This window comes from Orcinus orca, chromosome 19, assembly GCF_937001465.1.
Source record: "Orcinus orca chromosome 19, mOrcOrc1.1, whole genome shotgun sequence".
Classification (NCBI taxonomy): domain Eukaryota; kingdom Metazoa; phylum Chordata; class Mammalia; order Artiodactyla; family Delphinidae; genus Orcinus; species Orcinus orca.
The window spans coordinates 40,548,332-40,569,233 of NC_064577.1; the positions used below are offsets into that span (position 1 = coordinate 40,548,332).

The 20,902-nt window shown below is 58.1% G+C and overlaps 3 protein-coding genes across 7 annotated transcripts; 2 read left to right on the forward strand and 1 right to left on the reverse strand.

Annotated features, from left to right (window-relative positions):
- The first annotated feature begins 39 nt into the window (after nucleotides 1-39).
- Nucleotides 40-1,990, forward strand: CCR10 (C-C motif chemokine receptor 10). The gene has a single exon (XM_033411062.2). It carries the CDS (start codon nucleotides 691-693, stop codon nucleotides 1,828-1,830), a length of 1,140 nt encoding a protein of 379 aa, XP_033266953.1. The 5' UTR covers nucleotides 40-690; the 3' UTR covers nucleotides 1,831-1,990.
- A 2,035-nt stretch (nucleotides 1,991-4,025) lies between these two features.
- Nucleotides 4,026-12,776, forward strand: PLEKHH3 (pleckstrin homology, MyTH4 and FERM domain containing H3). 4 transcript variants are annotated; one of them, XR_007473715.1, is made up of 13 exons: nucleotides 4,026-4,633; nucleotides 6,643-6,698; nucleotides 7,034-7,113; nucleotides 7,212-7,403; nucleotides 7,490-7,647; nucleotides 7,759-7,879; nucleotides 8,666-8,972; nucleotides 9,558-9,765; nucleotides 10,005-10,132; nucleotides 10,434-10,566; nucleotides 10,762-11,195; nucleotides 11,499-11,690; nucleotides 12,392-12,532. XR_007473715.1 is itself a non-coding variant. In XM_049702635.1 (13 exons), the coding sequence occupies exons 1-13, from the start codon at nucleotides 4,472-4,474 to the stop codon at nucleotides 12,563-12,565; spliced, it is 2,370 nt and encodes a 789-aa protein (XP_049558592.1). In that variant the 5' UTR covers nucleotides 4,027-4,471; the 3' UTR covers nucleotides 12,566-12,776. The 4 variants fall into 4 exon arrangements, 2 of the variants coding, with proteins under 2 accessions (XP_049558592.1, XP_049558591.1); XR_007473714.1 differs by having other exon boundaries at nucleotides 4,027-4,633; nucleotides 10,005-10,141; XM_049702635.1 differs by having other exon boundaries at nucleotides 4,027-4,633; nucleotides 10,762-11,220; nucleotides 12,392-12,776.
- Nucleotides 12,777-12,807: 31 nt separating this feature from the next.
- On the reverse strand, nucleotides 12,808-18,716 carry TUBG2 (tubulin gamma 2). Of its 2 annotated transcripts, XM_049702644.1 has the most exons (12): nucleotides 18,427-18,716; nucleotides 18,023-18,135; nucleotides 17,651-17,818; nucleotides 17,283-17,351; nucleotides 16,864-16,943; nucleotides 16,336-16,462; nucleotides 15,237-15,323; nucleotides 14,988-15,137; nucleotides 14,420-14,572; nucleotides 14,175-14,336; nucleotides 13,827-14,051; nucleotides 12,808-12,953 (listed from the first exon to the last, which is right to left on the reverse strand). In XM_049702644.1, the coding sequence occupies exons 1-11, from the start codon at nucleotides 18,473-18,475 to the stop codon at nucleotides 13,854-13,856; spliced, it is 1,356 nt and encodes a 451-aa protein (XP_049558601.1). In that variant the 5' UTR covers nucleotides 18,476-18,716; the 3' UTR covers nucleotides 12,808-12,953; nucleotides 13,827-13,853. The 2 variants fall into 2 exon arrangements, with proteins under 2 accessions (XP_049558601.1, XP_049558600.1); XM_049702643.1 differs by lacking the exon at nucleotides 12,808-12,953 and having other exon boundaries at nucleotides 13,656-14,051.
- Between the last annotated feature and the right edge of the window lie 2,186 nt (nucleotides 18,717-20,902).

Here is a 20,902-nt window from a genome sequence, read left to right on the forward strand (position 1 = left end):
GTGACCTACCTAGGATGCCTGGAGCCCTCTGGGACCAGGGGCCCTCCAGATAGATCGGGCTGGTAATGAGACGCTGGGGTTGGGGGACGGGACTGGGGTTCAGAGGGAGGATGAACTGAACCTAGAGATCTAAGGTCCCAACTGAGCCCAGAAAACCTGAGCTCCAACCCTTACGACCCCCTTGTCATGAGTAGTTCAGTGCACCTGTACTGGAGGCTAAGAGGTGGGGGTGAGAAGGGGAGAAGGGAAAGGAGACATAGAAAACCTCTCCAGGCCAAGCATGGAGTCCAGGGACCAGGTCTCAGGCAAAGTCTGCATGTGGATGTTCTTCCAGGAGAGGGCGCTGCAGAAGAACTGAAGCGCTAAGATTTATTAACAATACAGACACTTGGCCTATGGAGAGCACAGATGCTTCACATTCATTATCTTCCTTATTTCAAACAACCCTGCCGGGTGGGCTGGTCAGGATTTCTAATCTCGACATTATGTATTAGGCAACTGGAGAGCCAGAAAGAGCAAGTGATTCACTCAAGGTCACCGAGGAAGCTGGATGTAGAGGCAGGAGGGGTGCGAGGGAAGCCAAGGCCTGTCTGAGGGTGTGCTAAGAAGAGTGTGGAGAAGAGTTTATGTCTTCTCCCCGGGTACTGTACCATTGTACCTGGTCACACAGGAGCCCCCAGCTTGGAATGCATGTGTGGGAGGGGGAGGTGTGTGGTGGAGGCATGCCTCATAAGGTCTCTCTTCTCATTTTGGCCTTCCCAGGTCTCCTGGGGCCCCTACTCCGGGGACGATGAGGAGGCATACTCGGCTGAGCCGCTGCCAGAACTCTGCTACAAGGCCGATGTCCAGGCCTTCAGTCGGGCCTTCCAACCCAGTGTCTCCCTGACGGTGGCTGCGCTGGGTCTGGCTGGCAATGGCCTGGTCCTGGCCACGCACCTGGCGGCGCGACGCGCTGCCCGCTCGCCCACCTCCGCCCACCTGCTCCAGCTGGCCCTGGCCGACCTTCTGCTGGCCCTGACCCTGCCCTTTGCCGCAGCCGGGGCTCTGCAGGGCTGGAGTCTGGGAAGTGTCACCTGCCGCGCCATCTCGGGCCTCTATTCGGCCTCCTTCCACGCCGGCTTCCTCTTCCTGGCCTGTATCAGCGCCGACCGCTATGTGGCCATCGCGCGGGCCCTCCCAGCTGGACCGAGGCCCCCGGTGCCGGGCCGTGCACACTTGGTCTCAGTCATCGTGTGGTTGTTGTCGCTGCTCCTGGCGCTGCCTGCTCTCCTTTTCAGCCAGGACGGGCAGCGAGAAGGCCAGCGGCGCTGCCGTCTCATTTTCCCCGAGGGCCTCACGCAGACGGTGAAGGGGGTGAGCGCCGTGGCGCAGGTGGTCCTGGGCTTCGCGCTGCCGCTGGGCGTTATGGCGGCCTGCTACGCGCTCCTGGGCCGCACGCTGCTGGCCACCAGGGGGCCCGAGCGCCGGCGCGCGCTGCGCGTCGTGGTGGCCCTGGTGGCTGCCTTCGTGGTGCTGCAGCTGCCCTACAGTCTCGCCCTGCTATTGGATACTGCCGACCTCCTGGCGGCCCGCGAGCGGAGCTGCCCCGCCAGCAAGCGCAAGGATCTGGCACTGCTGGTGACCGGGGGCTTGGCCCTCGCCCGCTGCGGTCTCAACCCCGTGCTCTACGCCTTTCTGGGCCTGCGCTTCCGCCAGGACCTGCGGAGGCTGCTACGGGGTCGAGGCTGTAGTCCAGGGCCTCACCAGCGCGGCCGCTGCCCCCTCCGGCCCCGCCTTTCTTCCTGCTCGGCTCCCACGGAGACCAACAGTATCTCCTTCTGGGACTACTAGGGCTGCGAATCAAGAGGAGGGGGGCGGGCTGAGGAAATGATTCCAGGGAGGGTAGCGGGAAGAGGGAGTAGGTGGGGGACACTGAGAAAGAGGTAGGGACATCAGGAATCGCTTCTGTACTTCGGCACATTAAACTGACAACATGGAAATGAGGGGCAACACAACAACTGTTACTATTTTTGACTCACCGGCTTGGAAGTGATTTGCAGCAGGGCAGAGCTGGTGGGTCCCCCACGGCCCCGCCCCTTCGCACTCCGCCGCGCTTGGCTCTGAGTGGAAGGCGCTGAGAGCCTGGGTGGGGGTGAGGGGCTGCTGAGCCTGCTAAGGCTTTAGGCACTGACACCCCCTCCACCTTCACCCGGTCTCTGCCAACAGAGGTGAGGTGGGGAAGCTGCCAGGCGACGAGGGGCGAGCGTTCCTCCTGAAATAGTGTAAGAAAGAGCTTTCTAACAACCAGAGTGCTATCCAGTAATGGCTGCCTTAGCAAGTACCGAGTTCCCGGCCTCTGGAATGTTCCGGCTGAGGCTGTCGGGGACTGTGTGTGTGCCTATGCCTGGTGTGGGGGTAGGAACGGGGCCAGGAGATTCCCGTTTTGGGTTGGATTCGGTTACCACTCTACAGTCCCTTCTAAGGTTCGCTGGTGGAGAGAAAAAGTTATTTGAAAAGTTGAGTCGCAGTTTTTCACCTTGGAGAAAATCCAAGGAGAGAATTCCAATTTGCAAATTTCCAAAGAGTGGTTAGCACGGGCGGGGTGGGGGTGGGGTGACAGCCATTCTCCGTCTTCCTTGGGGACGGGCTCAGAGGGAATGTACTGAGCCTGCCGGACAGAGGTTAGACAAGGGAAAGAACTTCCCTGCAGGCAAGGGCCTGGGATCCAGATAGGGAAGAGAGTATATGGTGTGGTGTTTCCATCCCTAGGAAGTCTCAGCGCAGGCCACTCTCATCTGGGGCGAGGGCAAGGCTGGGATGGCCTCTGAAGACATTGATTCCTGGTCTTTGTTTTACACAGTCACGACAGGCAGGAGGGTGTCCACGTGCGACAACTCTCGCAGTTTAATATCCGGTCAGCCAAGCTGCCCCGACCACTCCAGCCTGGAGTCTGGGGACCCAGGGCAAGAGGGGCGGAGCGTGGCGGGGATGTCTCCAGGGAGGCGCTGGCCTGTCGTCCCCGCCCTGTCCCGCCGCGCCCAGCTCCGGCTAGCCTTCCTTCTCGGAGTCTCCGGCGGCTGAGACCAAGAACCACGGCCTCCAGGGGCCAGGATCCAGGGAAGTCCCGGACACAGAGCCGATCTTCAAAGGGTCCCACACGCCAGTCACTGGGGGCCAACCTGGAACCCTCCACCAGTGATCTCAGGAATCGCCGCTGAGTCAGCAACGCACGCGCGCGCCCGCGGTCGCCCTGGCCCCGCCCCTCCTCTGGCCCCGCCCCGTCCGCTTAGAGCCTTGGTTAACCCCTTCCTACACAGAACCGCGGGATAGTCACCCTGAGGAGACTCCACTCCATTCGAAGACCACGGAATTCCCTAGAATCCGACGTCACTCTCCCAACTGGAGTTCAGTGAGCTGTGCGCTCTACATTAGATTTTATTTCCGGCCTTGGTCTGCACTCTCCCAGAGTCTCTTCCTCAGCTTCTTCACCTCAAGAGGAGGTGACTCAGATCGCGGAACTGGACTCCTTCATCCAGGGGCGGAGGGCTACCTCTAGGGCTGTGCTTGGCGCAGGTAGCTAAGGCTCTTTCCTTTCTCTGGAACCCTGAGACGAGACAGGGGTGCAGAGGGCAGCAGTCGGAGCCTTTCTCTATGCCCTATGGGCACTTTGTTCTCCAAAGCTCCTGCTCGAGTGCTTTTAATTTGTTGGTTGGTGAGCCAAGAGTTAAAACAAGAGCCTGAAGGCGGGCTTTCGTGACGTCCCTGGCAGTCCGTGTCCGACCTCCGAAGCGGGGGCGTGGCTAACATCGCATTGCCCCCTCCCTCCTTATTCCCCTGCCCCTCCCCGCTGTCACCAAGCCAGGGACACATGATGCAACCCGCCGCGGTTTCAGTAGCTTGATTGGTGGCCGCGCCCGGCGCCAGGCACAGGGATTGGGCAGAGGAGGCTGTGACGAAAACTGGACACAGCCCTGTAAAGAAGGGAGGAGAGAAAGAAGGGGGGGGGCCGAAGGGGAGGGGGTTGGGGAGGCGGGGTCCCGGCACTGTGCTCGCGCCCCTAGCGCGCCAGTCCCGGGGCTGCAGGGAGCGCAGCGCGCTCGGCCCGGGCCCCGGCCACCGGACGCCCTACCGGACACGACCCTCCCTGGAGCTTGGACAACTGCCCACCTCGGACACTGCACCGGACACTGCCCCCCACAGGGCTGGACACTACAACGGACACTACTTCCCAGCTCCGGACATTGCTCCCTCCTCCCCCACCCCCGCTTCCCCCCTCCCCCTCCGGGGGCCCAGACTCTGAGCCCCCCGCAGGCTCTAGCTAGCGACCCCTTGCACCCCAGAGCCAGACACCGCCTCCTCCCAGTCCCCCTCTCCCTTTCCCTCCTCCCTCCTCATCTTTCCCCCCGCTCGGGTCGGAGCCCCGCCAGTTTCTCCGACCCCCTGCAGCTCGGCCCCGGCTGCCCGCACCCCAATCCCCCGGCTGCTCGCCCGGATGCCTCTCCCCGGGGGATTGTGGTGGCTCCTCTGCTGCCGTCGAGGCTTTACTCTTCTGCACCGGGACTACGGGGACGGCGAGCTTAGCGGGGACGGGGACGAAGACGAGGACGAGGAGACCTTTGAGCTACGGACCCCGAGTCCAGCGGGCGGCGGGAGGGTAAGTCCCGGGGGGTTTGAAGCCTTGTCTCAATCCCTCTCACTACAACCGGCCGTCACGCCTGATCCTGCTCCAGACTCGAGCCAAGCGCCGTGCTCTTGCGGACTGGGGACTCGGGAGACGTTTTTGCCTGGGGGCCAGAAGCCCCCGAGAGCTCAAGCAGCAGCCCGCCTCGGGATGTGCCTGTGGGCCTCGCGCAGCACGCTGGGCGCTGTCCACCTGCTGGGGGCCCTGAGGCAGGGGAGGCGTCACGCCTGGCCCGACCTGGCCCAGCCTCTCCCTTCCCCGCTGGGCCCGCGTCCCATCCCGTCTCCTTCCGCCTCCGCCAGCGCCGAGGAATGTGGCGAGGCCGGCTGGGCGGCTCGGACACCTGGGTCCGCTCCGCTTCCAATTCATGAGCACTGAGCGCTGGGGCCAGATGCGGGAGTTCCCGCCGCGGGGACCTGGGCAAGGGGAAGCAGGCATCCTCAGACTGGGGTCCGTGGCGGGGACACCATGGAGAGGGAGTTGGGGGCCACAACTCTCCGAGGACCCCTCCTCATTACCCTGACACTCAGGGCCTCCCTGGTGAGGCTCCTGGGGAATCCCTGAGGGAATGGTGAGGGACACTCGGCTCCCGGGTTTTGTCGAATCTCCCCGTGGCGAAACTGAGGCTCTACTGGTGTGGGAGACCATCATCCCCTGACGTCCCCTCTCTGATGCCCCTGCACGCCAGCAAGCAAACTTCGGGCAACCAGACTCGCGTGTGCTGTGGCCTGGGTCAGGCTCCCTTCCCCCGCTCAGGGGTCCCCAGCAGGCCCGGTGGCTCAGTGCCCGGGTGGGGCGGGCTGCGCCGCTGGGGCCGGCGCCAGCACCTGGCGGAGGCGGAGGGCGGATAAATATAGAGGGGGGGCGGGGAGGGAGGGAATCAGGGGACTGCGATTAGGGGAGCTGGTCTAAGAGAGGGGTCAGCACCTGCCCTTATGGTGGTGTGGTTGAGAGCCCCTCTCAGACCCTCCAGAAGGTAAGAGGATCTGCGCCCCCGAAGGCACAGGACCCAGGCGTCCCCAGGGTTCCAGCCTGAGCAGGGTCGGCTTTGTGAACCACTGCCATGGCCTCCCTCATGCTCCACCTCCACCACCGCCCCCCTCCTCGGAGCTTGGGGACAGGTGTCCCTGGCCCCCTTCCCCCACCTCCCCCTCCTGACTTTAGCTGCCTGGATGCAATGGGACCATGGCACAGTTCCCGCCTGACCTGGCTCCTGGCAGGGTTTTAGGCCTTTCTTAGACCCCAGTCTACAGTAGGAGTTCCAGGGCACAGGGAGTGTGGTAGGGGGGGGGCAAAATCCTGGACTGTACCTCCCGTGGAGAGTATTCTTCAGCCTGGCCTGAGCCCCAGCAAAAGCACAGGGTCTTTACTTCCTACTGAGTTTCAGGGGTCCCTGTGGGAGGGTATAAGAAGCTCTTGGAGAAAGCCCTATACCGAAAGGGTCCCTCTTCCCTTCATTCACCTCCGTGCCTACTGCCTGCCTGCCAGCCTGAACGCCCGCCAGCCAGTGAAGGGAGATGAGGAGGAGGGGGTGACTTCGACTGCCAGAGCAAGAAAGGACCTCATCCACCTCTCCCTCTTCACAGATGGGAACCTAAGGCCCAAAGACTCGAAGGGGCTGGCCAGGGTTCCTCAGCAAGTTTGCAGATCCGAGTTAGCGGTTGAGCCGGTATTAGAACCCAGGTCTCCTGACTCTCTGCCCAGTGCTTTTTCTACTCTATCCCAACACCTGATTGCCTCTTTAAAGAATCACAGAGACCAGGCGAGAGTCTTGGCTTTTTAGCTTGGGCTGTTCTGTAGAGACTGGTGGAAGGGGCTAGCCCAGTGGCTTCATTCAGCTCGCTCGGTCACAGTCACAGTCACAGTCACCATCCCACTCCTTGATTCCCCAATCCTCTGAGCAGCCCTGTCCTGGGCCAGAAGCCACTGGCATCCTGCGAGGAGGGTTCTTAGCCTGAGGGCCGCCCTGCCTGTTTCCCCAGGGCCCCCTGGATGTGGCGCTGACTCAGCCTGTGAGGAGCGGTCCAGTCTCAGACAGGTGAACTCAGCCCCTGCGTCCATGGTCTGGGACCCCCATGTTCACCGGCTTCCCTCCCGCGGTTGTGCAATAAGGGAAAGGCCTTACGCCGGACGCTGTGGTTTGGCCGGGGTCCCGGGGGGCGGTCCGGCTGGGGGCGCGGGGAGGAAGGGGGGGTTCAGGCTATTTCTGGTGCGAGGTCAGAACAGCCCAGCAGTTCCCACAGCCTGGGGGAGGGGTGCCCAGCCCGGGGAGTAGGCACCCCTCGCTGTCTGGGGAGCCCTTAGAGAGGAGCCTCCTGGAGGCGGGGTGCAGGACCGGCAGGCTTGCCCAAACCTCGCTCCCTTCTTGCCCAGGCTGCAAAGCTGGGAGGAGACACGGAGCCTCATCCCAGAGAAGGGGCCGGCAGAAGACGACCCAGACGTCGTCGTGAAAGGTGGGGATCCACCTCATGCGCTCTAGAGGCCCCAATCCCAATCCTCCACGGGATAATGTCTTCTCCTGCCGATCCCCTTTCCCTCTTTCTCCCCGCAGGTTGGCTGTACCGCGAGCCCCGCGGAGGAGGGGCGCGGCCCTGGTTGCCCCCGCGCCGAGCCTGGTTCGTGCTCACCCGGGACTCCTTGGACCAGTTCAGCAGCAGCGGGAAGGGGGCGCGGCGCCTCGGGAGCCTCGTGCTCACCAGCCTGTGCTCGGTGACCGGCCCTGAGCGCAGGCCCAAGGAGACCGGTGAGACCTCATGGGGATTCTCCTACCTCCCTAGGTAGCTGCCCCAGCCAGCCCTGATTGACCTCCGCGGCCTCTCTTTCCCCCAGGTCTGTGGTCAGTGACAGTGTCTGGCCGGAAGCATAGCGTCCGGCTCTGCTCGCCCCGCCAGGCTGAGGCAGAGCGCTGGGGGGTGGCGCTGCGCGAAGTGATAGCCTCTAAGGCGCCGCTGGAGACCCCCACCCAGCTGCTGCTCAGGGACATTCAGGTGCGAGGGAGGGAACTCCATGGACAAAGAGGAGGGTGGTGGACCCATAAACTTTCTGGGTTCATGGTGAGCCCCCTTCTCCATCACTTTGATCATTTCCATGGCCTCTAGGAGAGTTATGGGGACCCGGAAGCTGTGGCCCTTATTTACAGACGGAACCCAATTCTCAGGCACACTAGTGGGGCCCTGTATGCCCCACTCCTGCCCCTGCCCTACGGAGTCAGTGCCCCAGGTGAGTGTTGCCATGGCCCAAGTCCCTTGGATGGGGAATCTGAATGCCTCACCTGATAGGGATCTAGGAGTCCTGAGGGGGCCTACCCAGCCCCTCATTTTTCAAAGGATGAAGATGAAACCAGAAGCTGAGCAGACTGGTACCCAAGGTAGAGGGGGAGGAAAGCCAGCACAGAAAGTAAAGACTCCCTTTGACCACCTTCTCTGGATCTCATTCTGACTACTGATGTTCCTTCATGAGTTTTTTACACCCTCTATTTTGTTCTTTCATTATCCTCTCAACACCATGGCATACTGCCTTTACAAGTGGTGGAAAAGCCACCACCTTGGGAGAATGTGCTGACCTCATCTAGTTATACTTCTCCCCAAAAGGGAATAGTGACAGGCCCAGGTCCTCAAGCTAGAGGATTAAGGGGAGCTGGGAGAAGAACCCTGGTTTTCTGACTCGCGGTCCAACCTGTTTTCTGGCCCATGGTGATAGCTGTCGGTACAATTACAGAATCTGAAGGTTGACCCTGTGTCCTTATAGTCCATCCATCCAAGTTACTAACTCAAAGTGCAGCCTTAGGGGATCTGGAGGGGGAGATTCCCGGGAGGCAGGGGTTGAACTTGGCTCTGTGGGGACGATTGCTTTCCCTTCACTCTTCCTGTCGTTCGCACTCTCCCCTCCTTGCCACCCCTGTCCCCTTACACTCCCTCTGACCTTCCCCTGGTTCACACCTTCCTCCCAGGGCCCAGCTCTGTGTCCCCTCTCCAAACCGTCCCTCCGCCCCCGCCGTCCCCGCAGGTCCGGGCTACGCTCCCTTGCGCGAGGAGGCGGTGCGGCTGTTCCTGGCGCTGCAGGCCCTGGAGGGGGCGCGGCGCCCCGGGCCCCTGATGCAGGGTGTGCTCCAGACCTGCCGGGACCTGCCCGCGCTCCGAGATGAGCTCTTCCTGCAGCTGGCTAAGCAGACCTCGGGCCCCGCAGGCCCCCCCGGGCCTCCAGCTACCCAAGACCCCGCGGCCCTGCGGTACTGGCAGCTCCTCACTTGCATGAGCTGTACCTTCCGGCCTGGTGGACCTGTACGGGGGCACCTCCTGGGGCATCTGGAGAGGTGAGAGGGGAGGCGTGGGGGTAAGGCCAAGGCAAGGGAGCTAAGGGGCTGGAAAAGAATGGCAGGTCTTTCCAAAGAGTTTGGCAGATGGAGAACTTGGACCCAGACAAGGGAAGGGACTTGCCCCAAGGTCAGGGCTCTGCTAACATGCATAGTGCCTTTGTGGGAATTACAAGATCATACACCACTTGCGGGCGGAGGAATTACAAAAAGCCTCCCGCTTTGGGCAGCAGAATTATTAAAAGGCTGTTTTTCTCGGAGCTGATGCAGTCCAGCGCCAGGCCTTTTAGGTTGGAAAGAGGAATGCGGCTGGAGTTTGGATTTCAACCCGAAGGAGGGTCATGGAAACTTTGGGAAGTGGGAGGAGGCAGTAAGGAGAAAGCTGCCAGGAGCCTTAGAAAGTAATTCTGCTCCATACAGAGCATCAGGGTAGATTCAGAAGAGCTGGCCGCGCTGCCTTCAAGGAACTTAGAGTTGGAGGGGAGGGAATTGGCGAGGCGAAATAAACTATAAAGTAAGAAGGCAATAGGGTGGAGGTGAAGGAAAGCCCTTGGAGCACTGACTCTCCAGTTCTCCCTAACCCAGGACTGAGCAGGCGCTTCCGGACTCGGAACTGGCGGAATATGCGCGCTTCATACGAAAAGCGCTGGGCCGGACGCGCGGCCGGGAGCTGGTGCCCTCGCTGGCAGAGATTTCCGCGCTGAGCCGACGGCAGGAGTTGTTGTGCACCGTGCACTGTCCGGGGGCTGGTGCCTGCCCTGTGGCCATAGACTCCCACACCACGGCAGGAGAGGTAAGACCACAGAGAAAACCCCTGAAACCTCAACCTTCCTCCCAGCTTCCCATGCCTGGCTCTCCTGGTGCCTGGGCCTTAGGGTTTGCCCGAGTCTGAGAGTCATCAGTTGGGTAACGGCTGTGTGTGGCGGGACTAAGAGACCTGAAAGACCCCTCCACTTGGACCCCTCCAGAAGTACTGGCAAGACCCCTGCGCGGTCTGTGTCTGACTTTCCTCTTATGTTCTCACTCCTCCAGGTTGCTCGAGAGCTGGTGGGGCGGCTGGGCTTGACCCGGAGCCGCAATGCATTCGCGCTGTACGAGCAGCGAGGGGCCCAGGAGCGAGCCCTGGCCGGGGGGACTCTCGTGGCCGACGTGCTCACCAGGTTTGAGAAGTAAATGTCCAGCCCCAGCCCTGCTCTCCGTTAGCGCATTCGCCTCTCGGCTTCGGTCAATCCCTAAGCAAACGTTTCCCGAGCGCCTGCCACTTGCCCGGCACAGTCAGTTTCACTGGTTCACAGACGGATTCTGGTCCGCCGGCGGTTTGCAGTCTGGCTTCAAGGCTTGCCTCCTCTGTCCATTACGCCCGGGCCCCGCCCCAAACATCTGGCCCCGCCTTTTTCCCCTGGGCCCGCGCCCTGGGGGCCCCTGCTTCCCGGACACACCGCGGCGTGCTTTATTCTGCAGCTTGGCGGTGGAGGAAGCCGGGCTGGAGGACCCGCCGGACTCCGGATGGAGACTGTGTCTGCGTCTTCACGGACCTCTGCACCCTGAGGGACTGTCCTCAGACGGTCACGAACTGCCCTTCCTCTTTGAGCAGGTGAGGATCTCTGGCATTCACGCCCAGCGAAGACCCGCGAGCCTGAACCCCTCCGTTTCTGGGCCATCGCATTTCGTCGTTATGGCAACCCCGGGGGAGGCGGTGCTCGAACCCAGACCTCAGGTTCCACACCCCTAGGTGTCTTCGAGACGGTACCCCGCCGCTCCCGCGCTGATGACCCCTGCCTCCCCGTAGGCTCAAGCTCTGCTGCTGCGCGGCCGTCCGTCCCCGCCCGACGACACGCTGCGCGTCCAGGCGGCGCTGCGCCTGCGGAGCCTGCACCGAGACTTCTCCCCGCGGGCGCCTCTGCCGCGCCTGGACCGCTTGCTGCCCACCCCGGCCCCGCCGCGTGAAGACCCTCTCCGCCCGGTGCCCAGGCCTCCCCGCTCCGCCGCCCTGCTGGCCGGGGCAATCTGGAGTCCGGCCCTGGCCAAGAGGCGGGCGGAGCGGGCCCGGCGCGGCGGGGCCGGCCGCACGGCGGGAAGCGTGGCCCGCGAGGGAGGAGGTGGCGCCGGCACAGCGGCTGCTGTGCTGGGAGGCTGGAAGCGGCTACGGGGCATGGGCCGAGCTGAGGCCATGGCTGCCTACCTGGCTCTGGCGGCGCAGTGTCCAGGGTTCGGCGCTGCTCGGTATGACGTTCTGGAGCTGAGCACGGTGAGGGGGAGAAGGGAGAGGGGGACTCTGGCGGCCCAAGCCCCACACCTTTGCCCCAGAGCCACAGGCCCCCGTTGTGGGTCACTTCACTCCCTACACCCAGCACAGCTGCCCATTCTCAAACCCCAGGAGTCACTGGCCCTGGGGCCCTCACCTCTGTGGAGCTGTGGATTATAGGGGGGGACCAGGAAACTTCTTGCTCACAGCCATCTCCCCACACCAAAAATAATGCTGCAGGGTCCCCTCCTTCCACCCTGACTCTGCCTGTCTGTCCGCAGGAGCCTGGTGGGGGCGCTCCACAGAAGCTATGCCTGGGCCTGGGAGCCAAGGCCATGTCCCTCTCCCGACCGGGTGAGACACAGCCCGTTCACAGTGTCAGCTATGGCCGTGTGGCCGCCTGCCAACTAATGGGCCCCCACACCCTGGCATTGAGGGTGGGAGAGAGCCAGCTCCTCCTGCAGAGTCCCCAGGTGAGTGGGAAGAGGGTGTAGAAGGAGGAAGGAAGGGAAAGGATGTCAAGAAACATTTATTAAGCATTAAGCATGGGCCAGGTACAGCTCTAGACCCTGGGGATCCAACAGTGATCAAAGACAAACTAAAGGAGCTTACATCAGAGCCAGCGATCAGACACTAAAGGAATCAAAGACTTTTTTAATTTTTTTGGCCACACCAGGTGGCACGCGGGATCTTAGTTCCCTGACCAGGGATGGAACCCAGGCCCCCTGCAGTGGAAGTGTGGAGTCTCAACCACTGGATAGCCAGGGAAGTCCCCTCAAAGACTACTTAAGACAGTGACAAATGCTACGAAGGAAAGGGTAGTGAGACAGGAAGTGATTGGAGGGGGCCATAGCATTAGGTAGGACGGTCAGGAAAAGATACGCAACAACAGTGACACTTAAGCTGTTAGCCAAAGGAAGATCTGCGGGCACAGCGTTCCAGGTGGAGGGACTTGCAAGTGCAAAGGCCCTGAGTTGAGAATAACCTTAGGATATTATAGGAGCAGAAAGAAGCAAGTATGGTTGGCACATTGTGAGTGAGGGAGAGCGATGATGAGGAAGGAAAGATTGTAGGGGGCAGCTCATGTAAGGCCTTGGGAAGGAGCCTGGGTGGAGGTTAAGATAAAGGAGAACCCAGTGGCCCCTTGTGTACTCTGACCTCTGCCCTCCCTTAGGTGGAAGAGATCATGCAGCTGGTGAATGCCTACTTGGCCAACCCCTCCCCTGAGAGGCCCAGCAGTAGTCCTCCTCCATGCCAAGACCTGCCAGACACCTCCCCTCCCAGCCAGCACCCGGGCCTGGACGAGCCCCAGGGACAGTCTGGCTGTTTGGGGCAGCTGCAGGACTGAGCTTGCCAAGAGGTCACGACCTCCCTCTTGCCTCCATCCTGGACTTGGACTGCTCTGCGATTTCAGGGAACCATGGACCCTTTTGGCCCTGCAGGGACAGGGCACACCCCACACCCAAGGGCTGCAATGGGTGCAGACAATTTTCTAGTTTGTTTCTTAATTTATTTGTAGAAGAGAAGACACACACACAAAAATTCCTTATTTACACAAACCCTTGCTGCGTGGGAGTGTTGTCAGTGGGACAAGGTGGAGCCCCAGAGCTCAGAGCTCCACCTCCGGGGATGCCCACACTCTGGGCTTTTACCAGCACTGAGGGGAGTCTGAACACCGCAGGGCTCCACCCTCCGTGACCTTCTGGATTTCACCTCCTCCGGGCCCGTAGGCTGCCCTAGGGTGGTGGGGGGCAGGCAAGAGGACAGTTTTGGAAGCTGGCAATCACCCTTCTTCCATCGAGTGGCATAGGGGTGGCCTCTTGGCATCCCTGAGGCCTGAGGACAGTGAGTCATCAGGACTGACACTACCCAGTCCTACCCTGGTGTCCAGCTTCTGGGTCTTGGTTGGGTCCATCTTTAATGTGCCCACTGCTTTGGGACTGGAACGGAAGAAGCTTGGGGCAGGATCAGACCCAAGAGCTTCTCTGGCACAGATAAAGAATTTATCAGGATGGGCTCAGCCCTACTTTTATCAGATTGGGCTGAATTAGATCGACTCCTGAGGATCTAATCGCCTTGTGCCTGGGAATAGAGTCTTGGCTTTCCTGACCCACTCAGAATGCTGCAGGCCGTCCTTCAGTAGCCTCTGCCCTGAGTGGGGGAGGCTGGGGCACTATGGGCAATACTGATCCACCCTGGGGCAGGAGCTTAGGCACTGAGGAGACAGCAGGCATCAGTAATCCTCTATAGTCTTGAGAGTAGGACTGGCTCCAGAGCAGCTTGGTTCTAGGTAAGGGATGCTCATGGAAACAGCGGACACACAAAGACAGGGACTCAGCTAGAGCAGGTAAAGGCCACCCTACTGACATATGCCTGGGAACTGTGGGGCACCAGGGAGATACTTTTATCGTCCCCCATATTCACAGACCAAGCCTGACTCTACTCACAGTGCAGCTTTATTACTTTATTAGAGCTAAATAAGCATATCAAGGGCCAGGCATGGAAGGGAGGAAGCAGGGCCGACTCCTGGGCTGAAGAAGAACCTAGAAAGGTTGTTGGTGAGGGGAATTTGGACCAGAGGGACCAGGCATGATGGGGGCTGTGCTTACTGTCCAGCGGGTGCAGTGGGGAGGAAGTCACTGCTCCTGGGTGCCCCAGGAGATGTAGTCTGGCCGCGTGGCTGCATGGTACTCGTCAATGAGCTCCTGCACGACCTCCCTGGACCTGTCCAGCTCGTCAAAGTTCTCCTTGAAGATGTCCTCCTTGCGGAACTGCTCCAGGAAGGCCTCCCGCTTCCGCAGCTTGTCATACTGCTGGCAGGAACTTTCAAAGAGCTGCAAGAGATGGAAATCTCCAGGAGCCAGTGCAAGATAAGGGGTTGGAATGGATCTGGGGGAGAATGAGGAAGGTGGCTAGTGGAAGAGAGTGGCCAAAGAAGACCAGGAGGCTAGGCTCACCGAGGAGATGCTGGTGTGGTTGGCCATCATGAGCCCGCTGACCCTGTGGGCAGAAGGCAGGTAGGGTGACTTTCTGGACAGGGCCACCTGGATGCTGGCTGGGCCCCAGGGGATGAAGTTGGCCAACTTCCGTTCCCGGATCCTCTGCAGGCTCTTGTGGACCTGGGGTGGGCACAGGAGTGGTGGTGGTAGCCTCTCCTCTACCCCTGTGGGCTCTGGGGGTAGAACGAAGGGGCCTCACCTACCTGGGTGGGGTCCACCTCCCCCTGGATGATGTTGAGGATGGCGATGTAGCAGTGGTTGGTCTGGCGATCCCGGCCCGTGGACACCATCACGTTCTTGGGCTGCAGCAGCCTCCTCATGACATCCAGGACCGTGGTCTTCCTCACGCTGGCCACCTGAGGGGACAGTGGCCACAGGGCAGGCCAGCACTCAGGGCACAGTCGAGAAACGCATGGACAGAGAGCAGCAGGCAACACACGTCCCCGTCAGACGCGGGGTACTTTGGCCTCTGTGGGGAGTGTCCTTAGATTCAGGCCCACACTGAGCCTCTGCTGTGGGATCAGGGATCTCAGTCCTCCCGAGCTTAGCAAACCCATACCCTTGTGCAGCAGCATCAGCAGACCCTGTACAGCCCGGGCCCTGCAGGGAGCCCCAGGCAGAGGGAAGAGGAGAGCCAGTCAGCCAGGAGGTCGCCCAGCCTGTGCCAGTCCCTGAGCGCAGGGCCTCTGGGGGCTGCACGGGGCAGCTCCGGGTGCAGCAGGAAAAGAGAAAGGCAAGTCAGGGCCTGCTGGGCCTGCGGGCTGCTCTTACCGACTGGTCCGTGGTGAGGGGTGTGTATCCGGTCATGAGGAAGTGGAGCCGTGGTGTGGGAATGAGCGAGGCGATGAGGCCGATGAGGTCGTTGTTCATGTAGCCGGGGTAGCGCAGGGTGGTGGTGCTGGCCGACATGATGGTGGACACCTGGGGACGGGGTTCTGTGTCAAGGGCCTTGTCCTGGGAGGCCTCCCTTCCCCCGATGGCGGGGTTCCAGTCCAAAGGAGTCTAGGAGTGAGGGCTCACCAGCTGGTTGATCTGAGAGAAGGATGGGTTCTGGATGTGCAGGCGGTCTGTGGCGATCCGGTTCAGGGCTGTGTTGTCCAGCACTACCTGGGGGGACAGAAGAGGGTCACGGCACCTTTTTGAGGAGAAAGGGGGCAGAGAAATAAGTTATTTGCTTAGTCCGCCTCTAAACTCCAAAACTAGGAAGAAGTCCAAAACTAGGAAGTAGGTGTGCTAATTTAAAGGGCATGTACTGTCTCTGGGGCATCAGGAGACACGTTTCTACCACCCAGTGCATTAAACAAATATTTAATTGTCCAACATGTGCCAGGCATGGTGCCTAGAGAAACTATGGAGAGTAAAACAGGCATGGTCTTCCCCCTCACCACATCTATAGTCTAGAGGAGGGAGACCGACATTAAATATAAAACAACAGAAAAGTATAGTTATAGCCTGAAATATGCACAAAGGAATTTGACCTTGTCTGGGTGGTCAGGGAAGGTTTTGCTAAGAAAGTAACCCTTGGGCTGAGAATGTAAGCATGAGTAGGCATTAAACAGGCTAAGTGGAGCGGCTTCCCTGGTTGCGCAGTGGTCAAGAATCCGCCTGCCAATGCAGGAGACAAAGGTTCGAGCCCTGGTCCGGGAAGATCCCACATGCCGTGAAACAACTAAGCCTGTGAGCCACAGCTACAGAGCCTGTGTGCCACAACTACTGAAGCTCGCGCACCTAGAGCCTGTGCTCTGCAACAAGAGAAGCCACCGCAATGAGAAGCCCGCACACCACAACAAAGTGTAGCCCCGCTCGCTGCAACTTGAGAAAGCCCGTGCGCAGCAATGAAGACTCAACGCAGCCAAAAATAAAATAAATTAGTTAATTAATTAAAAAAAGAAAAACAGGCTAAGTGGAGACACGTGGGGGCGTGTTATTCACTTTGCTGAGAGTCTTACTGCCTAAAGGGACTATAAGAAACTTGGGATCAGGTCCTTATTTCATAATTTGGTCCACCAGGTTGTTGGTCCTCTGTTCTCTGGGCAAGGGCTTGGGAAGGGCAGGGTGTAGATGTCTCTCTGGTTTGGGGAGGTTGACCAAAGCCCCCACTCCCTCCTCGCATGCTCACCACACAGTCTGCATTCTGGGTCAGCCTTTTGAGCGTGAGCAGTGAGTTGTAGGGCTGGACCACCACATCACTCATCTCATCCTGGTTGGGAAACACTGAGTATGTCTGCACCAGCTTCTTGGGGTACCTGGGGGTAAGGAAGAGGGAAAGGGGAAGGTGACATAGTGAATTGGAAGGACTCTCATCACTGCCCATCTCTATCTTCTCTAGGGATAACAGGGGCCATTCCTTTCCAAGTGCCACCAACGTCTTATACAAAAGGGGTGAGGGCAGAACTGAGTCTTCAGAGCCTAGAAGCCAAAAAAGATAAGCCTAAGGCATCAAACCTCATAGGTCCCCTTCTCCCCCTAGGCAAACCCCCCACCTGGGAATTACTGCTTCCAAGATGTTCCCTGGGTGGCTCTGTTCCTACCTATGACTCAAAGGTGGTAGTGGCAGGCCTTCCAGTCCGAAAGAAAAAAGCGATAAAAAGGAAAGACATTACCCAGGGAAACAGGGCTAATGCCCTCTCCCCAAACACAGGCTTACCTGTCATTCAGTCGCTCTAAGAGGTAGGAACCCAGGCCAGAACCAGTTCCCCCGGCGATGGAATGACACAGCACGAAGCCCTGCAAGGGAGGGATGGAGAGGCAGCCTCCAGGGACCTGGCAGAGAGGCTTCAGGCTTGTGTCATTCCCCATTCCCAGCACGCTAATGTGTCAAGGCTTCCTCTATGTCCATCCAGACTGAGGCTCCTTGAGAAGGAAGGAGCTGATGCCATCCAGATTGGGATCTCCTTGAGGACAAGGACCGTACCTTATTTACCTCACTATCTCACATCTGATACTCAATGGAAGAGCTTTGAATTGAATTGCCCCCATCACACATCTGATCAGGCTACCTCCTGACCTTTCCCCAGCACTTTTCAGCTTCCTCCCCACCCCCACCCCCCAGGGGGGCAGCCTCACCTCTAGGCTGTCACTTCCATCTGCTTCTCGGTCTATGATGTCAAAGATGTCTTCATGGATTTTCTCACCCTGTATAGACACATGAGGAGGGAGGATGAGGATGAAATTTCTGGAAAGCATCTCTTTTCAGCACCAATAATTCTACTGTCGGACACTGCTGCCACCTCAAACAGAGGGCTATGTCCCTCCCCCAAGAAATGCTACTTTGCAGATGGTTTGCACAGTTTACATCAACCTCTCTCTGGCTGTCCCTCTTATCAGGGTAATACCCTTGTCTCTTGTCAGTGTGGTCAAATTCCCAGACTGCTTGGGCCTGCCTTGCCCCAGGAAGGGAACATCAAGAATCTCTGGGGTGGCCACCTGGATACCTGGGAGAATCCGCTGGCCCAGTTGTTGCCAGCTCCTCCTCCATGCTCTGACAGGTAGATGTTCTCTGGGTTGTAGAGCTTGGCATAGGGGGAATTGAGGATGGAATGGATCACCCGCGGCTCCAGGTCCAGCAGCACCGCCCTGGGGATGTAGTGCTCATCGTCTGCCTGTCGAGGGGAGTCCAGGATCGGGCCCAATAAGCTCGGGCCCACCCACTCCTCCAGTCCTCCCAACTCTGGCTCCTGCCTGCCCTCCCTCTTCAAGCCAGCCGCCCTGGCTCCTCTGCCCAGCGGGTTTCCAGTACCAAGCCACTGCCCTTCCCTTCAGGCCCCCTGGGCCACTACCGGCCCTGGCCAAGTCGCTGGGGGCACCTGGTAGAAAAAGACGTCCTTGCGGTCAGTGCCTTCGGTGGCGAACTCCTCCACGATGCCCTCGGGGCTGATACCATGCTCGGCGCACAGCTGTTTCCAGAACTCGAACCCAACTGGGGGGAGAGGAGAGACGCCTGGATCTGCTAGAGCCGTAAGGCCTCAGGAGCCCAGGGTGAGGCTCAGAGGCTGTCACTCTCAGAGGGTGGGCCCAAGAGTCTGGGAGCCGTGACAGCCGGGGGCTGGAGGCAGGGCTCTCGGTCTGGGGTCCGGGGCTTGGTTCATCATGCGCAGTAGGGCAGGGGGTTCATGGAAAGGAAAGCGGGGGCTGGAGGATGCGAAGCACTCGGGTGGGACCCGAAGGGGCAGAACCGGAGACTGGCTGGGCCCGGCGATCGTTCGCTCACTCTGGTTGCCGCACTGGCCCAGTTGCAGGGTGATGATCTCCCGGGGCATTGCTTTTCAGACGAGGGCGCGCCAGCCCGTCCGGGCCCAGCGGGAGTCACGGCAGGGACTAATGCCTGGCAGCTGGACGCGCAGGACGTGGGGAGCGCGCGCTCTCTTCGGCTTTTGACGCGGATGCTCGGTCTGCGCGTGTGCAGTGCGGGCCTCCCCTCGGCCGGCGGCCGCGGAGCCCAACCTGGGCATCTTCTCCCCCACAGCAGTTGCAGCTGGAATTCCGCACAGGCGCAGAGTGAGGCCACGCCCCTCCTGCCCACCCACCCCAGCTCCGCGTCTGCGTAGTGAGACTTGCCAGGCCGCGGGGTAGCGACTGGGTGTGGGGGAGGGGAGGGGAGGGGAGGGGCGATTCAGGTGTCTGGAGTCAGCCGCGCTTCACAGGTAGGTGAGTGGTTCTGCCCTCTCTGCTAGGTAGAGGGGCTGGATTCAAGCCAATTTTCTTCTTTTAAATTTCTATTTTTAAATTAAAGGTACCTAACAAAATTTACCATTTTAACCATTTTAAACTACAATTCTGTGGGATTAAGTACATACACATTCTGCAACTGTCACCACCATTCATCTCCAGAACTGTCACCTTCCCAAGCTGAAACTGTACCCCTTGAACAGTAACCCCGCCCCCATCGCCATTCTACTTTCTGTCTCTACGAATTTGACTACTCTAAGTAACTCATATAAGTGGAATCACACCGTTTTGTCCTTTTGTGTCTGTCTAATTTCATTTAGCATAATGTCATCAAGGTTAGTCCATGTTACAGAATATATCAGAATTTTATTCCTTGTTAAGGCTGTATAATATTCTGTTGTATGCATATACCACATTTTGTGTTTAATCCATCCATCCATGGACACTGGAGTTGCTTCCACCTATTAGCTATTGTGAATAATGCTGCTATGAACATGAGTGTACAAATATCTGTTTGACTGCCTACTTTCAGTTCTTCTGGGTATATGCCCAGAAGCGGAATTGCTGGATCATAGGATAATTCTGTGTTTACTTTTTTTGAGGCATTGCTATACCATTTTCCACAGTGGGTGCACCATTTTACATTCCCACCAGCAAGGCACAAGAGTTCCAAATTCTCCACATCCTTGCCAACACTTGTTACTTAAAAAAGAAAAAAGTAGACATCTTAGTGAATGTGAAGTGGTATCTCATTGTGGTTTCTATTTTATTTTAAATTAAAAAAATGTTAAACATACAAGCATGATTTTGTATTTTTACTATATATTTTTTTGTTTTGAAATTTTACATAAATGGTATCAGAGTGTGATATCCTTTCGTAATCTGGTTTTTTTCACCCTACATTAGATTTTGTGATTTAGCCATGTTGACACATGTAGATTTATTTCATTCCTTTTAACTGCTTCAAAGTATTTCATTGGATGAATAAAACCAGTCTATTCTATTTCCACACAGGGCCAGTTAGATTGTCTCCACTATTCTCTCTTACATCAAGTGAGTACAGGACTCGTCCACTTGTGAATGTGAAGGAAAATATCTCTACCAAGGAGACAGCAGCTTCAACTTTACAAGGTTTGGCATATTTTTTCCTAGATGGTTGTACCAATTTACACTTTTACTAGCAACATAATTCTCATTTCTCTGTACTCAGTTCCACATGGGTTATCAGATCTTAATTTTTGTCAGTCCCACAGATGCTCAGTGGGATCTCATGGTTGTAACTTCCAGTTATGATCACAAGTAAAGTCGATTCCATTTTCTTTTGTAACTGACCTTCTGGAATTGCCTGTTCATTTCCTTTGCCCATTTTTTTTTCTATTGAGCTGTTTCTCTTAGACATTTTAAGATATTGTACGAATTTCTTCTCGGTTGTATGGGTTGCAAATATTATGGGGTCTATGGCTTGTCTTTACACTTTGCGTGTGATGTCTTTTGCCTTAGAGACGATTTTCATTTTAATGTAGACAAAGGTATCCATCTCTTCATTTACATTTTGCACGTTTTAGACCTTGTTAAAGGAACTGTCCCTTCTCCCACTATTATAAAGTTGTCCTTCTGTGTTTTCTTCCCAAAGCCCCATAGTAGTTTTGCTTGTTTCCTGTAGGTCTTTAGTGCATCTGGAACCTATTTGGAGGCCTGCTGTAAGATAGGGATCTACTTTATCTTTTCCATATGGATGGCCAATTGTCTCTGAACCAATTATGGCAGCGTCGGTGCAGTCCGCCCTCACCCCCACCCCAAACTTCCAAGCACCCGCTCCGACCTGGGCCGGCTTCTGGCCGCTCTTCCGCTCAGTTGGGCTGTCGGTCTGTCCCCGTCTGGCGAGCTTTCTCTGGGAGCCGTTGCAGAGGCGCTGGTGAAAGCACCACGGCCAAGAGTCATGCTCAGACGAGGTGTTTTTCTTGGTTTCTTTGTTGTTGTTGTTGTTGTTTTCTCTGTCTCTCTTTTTTCAAAAGAGA

Excerpts from the sequence above, each read along its gene's own strand:
- PLEKHH3 (XM_049702634.1), top strand. The coding sequence starts at position 4,472 with ATGCCTCTCCCCGGGGGATTGTGGTGGCTCCTCTGCTGCCGTCGAGGC. Across the intron at positions 4,634-6,642 it reads GTCCAGCGGGCGGCGGGAGG|GGCCCCCTGGATGTGGCGCT; the intron begins GTAAGTCCCGGG and ends CTGTTTCCCCAG. Across the intron at positions 9,766-10,004 it reads CCCACACCACGGCAGGAGAG|GTTGCTCGAGAGCTGGTGGG; the intron begins GTAAGACCACAG and ends TCACTCCTCCAG.
- TUBG2 (XM_049702644.1), bottom strand. The coding sequence starts at position 18,475 with ATGCCCCGGGAGATCATCACCCTGCAACTGGGCCAGTGCGGCAACCAG. Across the intron at positions 17,819-18,022 it reads AGGACGTCTTTTTCTACCAG|GCAGACGATGAGCACTACAT; the intron begins GTGCCCCCAGCG and ends TCCCCTCGACAG. Across the intron at positions 14,052-14,174 it reads ACCACACCAGCATCTCCTCG|CTCTTTGAAAGTTCCTGCCA; the intron begins GTGAGCCTAGCC and ends CATCTCTTGCAG.
- CCR10 (XM_033411062.2), top strand. The coding sequence starts at position 691 with ATGTGTGGGAGGGGGAGGTGTGTGGTGGAGGCATGCCTCATAAGGTCT.